Source organism: Trachurus trachurus (assembly GCF_905171665.1).
Source record: "Trachurus trachurus genome assembly, chromosome: 16".
In the NCBI taxonomy this organism is placed as follows: Eukaryota; Metazoa; Chordata; class Actinopteri; order Carangiformes; family Carangidae; genus Trachurus; species Trachurus trachurus.
The window spans coordinates 8129837-8137043 of NC_139902.1; the positions used below are offsets into that span (position 1 = coordinate 8129837).

Consider the following 7207-nt stretch of genomic DNA (forward strand, 5'->3'; position numbering starts at 1 on the left):
ATTCTGATCAGGGTTTAGCAATCTTGGCAAATTAGCGCTGTTAATGACAGTAGAGTTTCTGCAATGATGTACTTTGCTTGCTCTTTTGTTTTAAACAACTCTTTCACACCTCAAGCAAAATCATCTGTCTTCAGTTCCATGCCAACATAAATAAAGTAAAAACAACACAAACCAGAGACAGTTGATTGTTGTTAGGAAACAAACTGTGAAGCGTCTGTTTCTTAAGACTTGTCTTTGCTTTCCTTTTTCAAGCTTGAGACACATTGTTTTCATCTTGTCAGTGAGTGCGTGTGCGTGGGGTCGGGGGGTTACCTTGAAGATGTAATCCCAATTGCTACAGTCAGTGTGTGCAAATCATCTTCTCTCTCTCTCCCTGACTCTCTTGTATCACTCTCTTACCTAGAAGGATTGAGAGTATATTGCACAATAAAGAGCTTGATGGCGGCTGGCAGGCCTGGCAAGACTTATGGTAGCGTTCATTCTTACATCTTGGTGGGATCACCCTGCCCAAACACCTGCAGGGTTAAGTTAGAGAAAGTTCTTTTCTGATGCACTGCACAATGCAAGGGGGTGGGATAGTGAAGGGCTGTGTTAGTATTTTGTTCAAAAGATGACAATGACAACTAGTCAGTGTGTTTGCTCTTCATGATGACTCCTAAGTAGATAGATTTAAAAGAAACTACACTACCAGTCCAAAGTTTGGACACTTTCTCATTCAATAGTTTTTCTTTATTTTATATAACTTTGCACATTGTAGATTCATATTGATGATATCAAAACTACAAAGGAATATATGGAGTGTTAAAGCAGAATGGGTTTTAGATTTTAGATAGTAGCCACCTTTTGCTTTGATGCCAGCTCTGCACACTCTTCACATCCTGTCATCAGCTTCATGAGGTCATCACCTGGAAAGGTCTTGAAGAAGTTCCCAGAGGTGCTGAGCACTTGTTGGCTCATTTGCCTTCACTCTACGGTCCAACTCATCCCAAACCATCTCAACTGGCTTTAGGTCAGGTTAGGTTAGGTTAGGTTTGTTCCACAGACAGCAGACAAAATACTTGAGCTAAACAAAAACAAAAAAACAAAAGATCAATAGCAGCAGGAATCAAGGTAGGACTTGAAGCAACTAACAGCAAAAAAAATATGTGACAAAAGCAGAACAATGACAGAGAAAATATAGTTAAAGAGCAAGTAGGGAAAGATAATTAAGTTCCTGTGAAAGTAAAAATTCCTTCAGATTCTTTTTAAAAATCCAATGGGAGGAGATGGACCTCAGTGATAAGTTTAATTTAGTCCAAAGCTTGGGGCCTCTATAAGTAATGTTGGATTGATGACTTTGACAGGTAGTGTAAATTTAGGCATTCACTTCTGAGTTCACTTGATCGCACAAGGATTTCCTTAAGGATTGTGACCCCAACACATTTCTGTTACCATGGCCCGCCATGGTGAAATGGTGTGCCACCTTAAATTTTGTGGTGGTGAGGAAATGTGGGATGGCATTCATCCATTACTTTGGTAAAAGAAGGTCCTGTATTTTCTATGCGAAAGAAGATAAAACAGGAAGTAGTCAGAAGTCTTTTCCATTCATGTAGAAAAGTCAACTGGTTCTTATCATGGCTGACACTTGATTTTCTTTGTAAAAATAAGTAAAGTCCCAACAAGGTTGATAGGTGACAGGAGCCACTCTTTGTGAGGCAAAGTAAAAGGCAGATGCAGCTATAGGTCCACTGTAGATCAGACCATGTCTTTTTTAGGTCAGCCTTCGCTGGCTGTTGACCTTTGTAGGCCGATCCTATTAGGGATGTGACTCCATCAGCCAGATTTGCCTCTTTTGGTGTTCACTGGAAACGTTCCTGTTCAGTTCAGTTAATTTGTAGCACTTGTATTGTCAAATTGGTTAAGATGTTTTCCGAATATGCAGCACGTTTGTCTATTTGCGTGTGTTTTCTTGAATTCTCTGGGCCATCTCTGTTAAAGGTATGAAAAGCTACAATAAGTACTGTACATATGAAGTGAGTTTTGAAATGTCTCTGAAATAGAGCAGGGTAGGAGGATTCTCACATAACAGGAAAAATATCACTGATTTCAAAAACAAGTATCGAACCTGTGTCACATGGAAACACAGTTCAGCTTTGAAGAAGCTGTCCGAAGAATTTTCAGTCATAGGTTTATCTGTTGTTTTGTTTTATTGTAAGAATTTTCAGTCATAGGTTTATCTGTTGTTTTGTTTTATTGTAGCCAATACTGATTGAGACTGATTGTAGCCAGTCAGTCTGTGCCAGCTGATCACCATGGCACAGACTGGGTCACCTGTAAAGTCAGCTTCAAAGTAAATGTGTCAACAGAGGAGATGGTGACTCTGAATGTGACATGTGAGTACAGCAAAAACACTCTATTGTCCTGTCTTCCTTCCCATGAAGTGTCTTTATAACTTAATTTCTAGTTACTATTTTCAAAAATAGTTATGGGAGTTTGGGCTTGGTGTAATTCAATATTCTGGTTTACCTGCTTTGTTATATTGTAAAATATTGATTATTGTGTTATCATGGCAATATTATTGTATTTATCTTCTTTTATTTGGTGATACAGGACACAGAAAATGTATAGAGTTTATACTATGTAATTTACAAATCACTCAGCTTAAATGTGGTTATGCAGCAAATCAAGGGGTCACTGCGTGTCAAGGAAAAATGCATTGCCTTGGATCCTGCTCAGCTCTTGTGTGGGCCATCACTGGCGTGTCCCTTGGTGTGTCTTCTGCATTGTCTGCATATTCTTCCTGTGGTAAGTTTAACATTTATTTTCTATGTTTTGAAGACTGGAGACTTGTCAACATACAATGTTGTTGTTTTTCCCTTTAAGGGTTAGGGTCCATGAATGGTTGGCTCGTCGTACTGTCAGGTTTGGTAGGAAAGGACCCAAATAGGTTCGGTGACACAAAGAGGCTTTTATTTTACCACAGAGACTTGCAGGGGAAACACTGGAAGACGGGCATGGACACCGGAAATAATGACGACAAACCAGCAAGGGAGACACTGAGGTTAAATACATGAGGGAACGACACACAGGTGGTGCAGTTAACATAGGTGAGACATGTTATCATGAGCACGTAGCACACATTAAGACAGGACAAGGACTTCAAAATAAAACAGGAACAAAACTTGGACAAAGACCCAGACCACAACACACAGGAAAACAAGACAGTAATTCCAAAGTAAAACAGGAAACGACTCAACCAAAAAGAAAATGACACCAAGACAGAGGAACCCACAAAAGGACATAACAAGACAAGGAACACAACAGGGTCATGACAGAAGGATTTCTGCATTTAAAGTACATTTGTGGTGGTTATTATTGAAATAGCAAACATTATCAAGGGTATACATTCTTATAGTAGCACTTTGAGATTACTTTATGAAAAGTGCTTTACAAATAAAATGTATTATTATTATTATTATTATATAAAAAAAGTTGTATTTTCCTACAACGAGCCCAGGCCCAGTCTCATTGTATTAACCACCCTAGCTTTATTTTTAACTACATGGGACCTGGGTTACATAAGTTAATCCTGTGAACATGTAACATCCTCTTTCAAGATGATGATGTTAATAGTGGAGTTTCCTCTGGTTCACTTGTTGCCTGTTCACAGCATTATATGTGTAAATTCTGTCCAGTGGAGAGAATCACTGAATGTCTCAACGACAGATCAGGATGTTTGTTCTCATCTGGGCGACTCTGTTTTTCTCTGTGAGAAGGAGCAATGCTGATACAGGTATTTAATATTTTTACTCTTATTTTGATGCAGCTATAAAGTACATGAAGAAAATAGCTTACAATTATTTGCCATATTTAATATTTTTTTAGTGATGCATATTTTCCATATCTATTCATGTGGAAACTAGTATAAATGGTTAACTGCTGATTTATTTATTATCTAAAATCCATTGTGTCATTTGGTCAATGTTGTTGATAACAGCAGTGATGTCACACATACAGTAGTTGATGTGAATGATATTTCTTTCTGTCTTCAATGTCTTGGTGAAATGTCAAAATAATGTCAAAATTCAAATATTCTTGTTCTCTGTTTCTCTTTTACTGTTAATGTGAACAGGTGCATCAGTGGCAGGACGACAGCACTGTCAATATTATCAACGTGGATACTGTGTCACTCTGCCTGATGGAGAGATAAGAGCTGAGGCTGGCCTCTGTGTCGTGATACCATGCTCTTTCACTACTAGTTCTAGTTTGACACCCCAACATCTAGTTTGGTACAAATGTGAATCAACTAAACGGCAATGTGGTGATTCAGACACAATATTTGACAGTGACATGTACAACAACAATGTTCAGTCTGAGTTTAGAGGACGAGTGACTCTGTTGGAGCCTAATGTGAGTCAGAAAAACTGCAGCATCATCATCAATGACCTGAAGGAGTCGGACTCTGGATCATATCAACTCAGAGTTAATGGTTATTATGATGGATTTACATACTCTCAAAGAGCAACTCTCTCTGTTAAAGGTATGAAGAGCTACTGTACAAAGTGAATTTTCAAATGTCTCTGAAATGTCATTTGTCGACCTCTGTGGGCAACGAGTTGGAACTGCAGCAGTTTCATTGACGTGGTTTTCAAAGTATTAGATAATTCACTCACCTGATTCTCTTCATGGTCTGGTCTCGCATCAGGTCTGAGTCAGAAGCCGACAGTGATGACTCCTCCAATGGTAGAGGGACAGCCGGCCACACTGACCTGCACTGCTCCTGGTCTCTGCTCTGGACCTGCTCCTACATTCACCTGGACATGGAGAGGAGCAGGAGACAATGACTTTCACATAACAGAAAACATCACTGATTTCAAGCCTGGGTATCCGAATCCTGGCACATGGAAACACAGTTCAGCTTTGACCTTTAACCCCTCAGCTGATCACCATGGCACAGAGGTCACCTGTAAGGTCAGCTTCAAAGGACATGTATTAACAGAGGAGACAGTGACTCTGAATGTGACATGTGAGTACAGCAAATACACTCTATTCTCTTCTTGTCCTGTCTTCCTTCCCATGAAGTGTCTTTATGACTTAATTTCTAGTTACTATTTTCAAAAAATAGTGGGTGCAAATCAATATTCTAGTTTACCAGCTTTGTTATATTGTAAATATATTGATTATTGTGTTATCATGGCAATATTACTTTATTTACTGTATCTTATTTTATTTGGTGATACAGGACACAGAAAATGTATATTTATACACAGCTTATATGTGGTTATGCAGCAAATCAAGGGGTCACTGCGTGTCAAGGAAAAATGCATTGCCTTGGATCCTGTTCAGCTCTTGTGTGGGCCATCACTGGCGTGTCCCTTGGTGTGAATGTCTTCTGCATTGTCTGCATATTCTTCCTGTGGTAAGTTTAACATTTATTTTCTATGTTTCGAAGACTGGAGACTTTAAGTCAACATTCAATGCTGTTGTTTTTCCCTTTAAAGGAATGCAAGAAAAAAGATGAAACCAAATGAAGAGGACAGATACATGTCACTAAAGAAAAGAGACACATCAGCAGAGTATGATGTCATCACCCCGCCTCTACACTGACTTCCTCTTTAGATGCCGTCAGCTTTATCAAAATAACCACATTCAACTTATCCAGAGGGTGCAAATTAAAATCATCTTCAGGATTTTTGACTTGGACTGGCCCACCACAACTCAACCTGAGACACATCATCACAATCAACTTTTGTCACACTGAAGAAGGACCATGGAAGTTGAATAATGTGAGATTGTGGCACTTGAGTGATATTTTCTTTCAGAATTAATCAGATATTAATTTTAATGAAAGCTAAATCCAACAATTGAGTACCAGTAGCCAGCAAATCGTTGCTTGTATGTTGAGAGATTCAGGATCAGCAGTGATGCAGCAGACACAGCGGGTGTGGAAGCTGTAGCTTTTCCAGCTCTATGGGTCCCAGTCATAGTGCTACAGGCCTCCTGCTTTATTCAGGCCTCAATTTCTCTTTCTTCATAATGTAAGCCTCTTAAGAACACATAATGTTACATATCAGTACTCACTGCTGACAAACGGCTACAGGAGGCATGATAGCATTATTATTATAAAGTAAGTATAGTAAATATCCCTTGTTGTATTCATTAAGCTTAACAACTATTTAATGAATGTTTTTTATGTTGCTTCCCTTCCTAAAAACTCGAGCTGGGTCTGAACAGTCACTTACCTGTATTATCCTGTCAATCACTGCAGGCTACATGGTGGCTGTGTCCTTACTAAGCACAGTGTGGTCAGCAGAGGGCGTGCATGGTAATCAGGGACAGCTCTGGCATTTTTCTATGTAAGCTGAAGACAGTTACATCACATTGAGAGATACTTGGCAGCTGTGTGAAATAAGCCTGCATTGAGGAGACGTTAGAACGATGATAATGCTTATGGAAGTGTAGACTGTGCTAATCATTAATAGAATGCTAATTATATGACAGCCTATTATTTCCGTTTGAAGGTAGTGAATTAATACTTGGTGTATTGTTTGGTCTTCCTCATGAGTCTCTGGGTTTTTCAGCCTTTGAGTTTATTAGTTACTTTTTTTTTGGGTGTTCCCTGATTTATTTTTGTACGTTTAGTTGGAGACCCTTTTATTTTCTGTTTGTGATTTTCAGGATTTCAGACCAGTGATCATTAGTGGCATTTCTTTTGTTTGGACTGTGGAGACCCCTTTTGTGTTTTTGCCTTTTCTAATAAATAGCCTACCTCTACTGTATTACCTTTACGAGATGTATTTTGGCTGTAATGGGGTCTAGTTCCTCCTGTGTTTCTGTCCATATAGTTTGACACCTGTGGAGAGATTCTCATTTATGTAGAAATGGGGCCGTACAATTAACAGCAATGTCACTGAAATTTCATATGAAAATTGCATTGCAGTTTTTTTTATCCCCACAAAAGTAAAATGTGTCACAGCATTGTTGTGGCACATTTTTTAGTGTCAGAACTAATGTTGCTACAATGACACCCCTGGGCAAACAACAACAACATATTCTCAGGACATAAAGGGACATTTTTGTTTGGTACAAGAGTAAACAAAAGTCACACAATCAATTTTATCAATTTTTAATTTTATAACTGAAATTGTATATAGCAATATCTATCCATATTATCACAATATGTTTTTTTTTTCACATATCGTGTAGCCCTGTACAGAAAAAAATAACA

At 38.6% G+C, this 7207-nt stretch overlaps 1 protein-coding gene across 1 annotated transcript; it reads left to right on the top strand.

Annotated features, from left to right (window-relative positions):
- Nucleotides 1–3571: 3571 nt before the first annotated feature.
- On the top strand, nucleotides 3572–6707 carry LOC310999940 (sialic acid-binding Ig-like lectin 14). Its single transcript, XM_083990556.1, has 5 exons — nucleotides 3572–3772; nucleotides 4112–4519; nucleotides 4685–5005; nucleotides 5269–5398; nucleotides 5481–6707. The coding sequence occupies exons 1-5, from the start codon at nucleotides 3691–3693 to the stop codon at nucleotides 5584–5586; spliced, it is 1047 nt and encodes a 348-aa protein (XP_083846682.1). The 5' UTR covers nucleotides 3572–3690; the 3' UTR covers nucleotides 5587–6707.
- The last annotated feature ends 500 nt before the right edge of the window (nucleotides 6708–7207 follow it).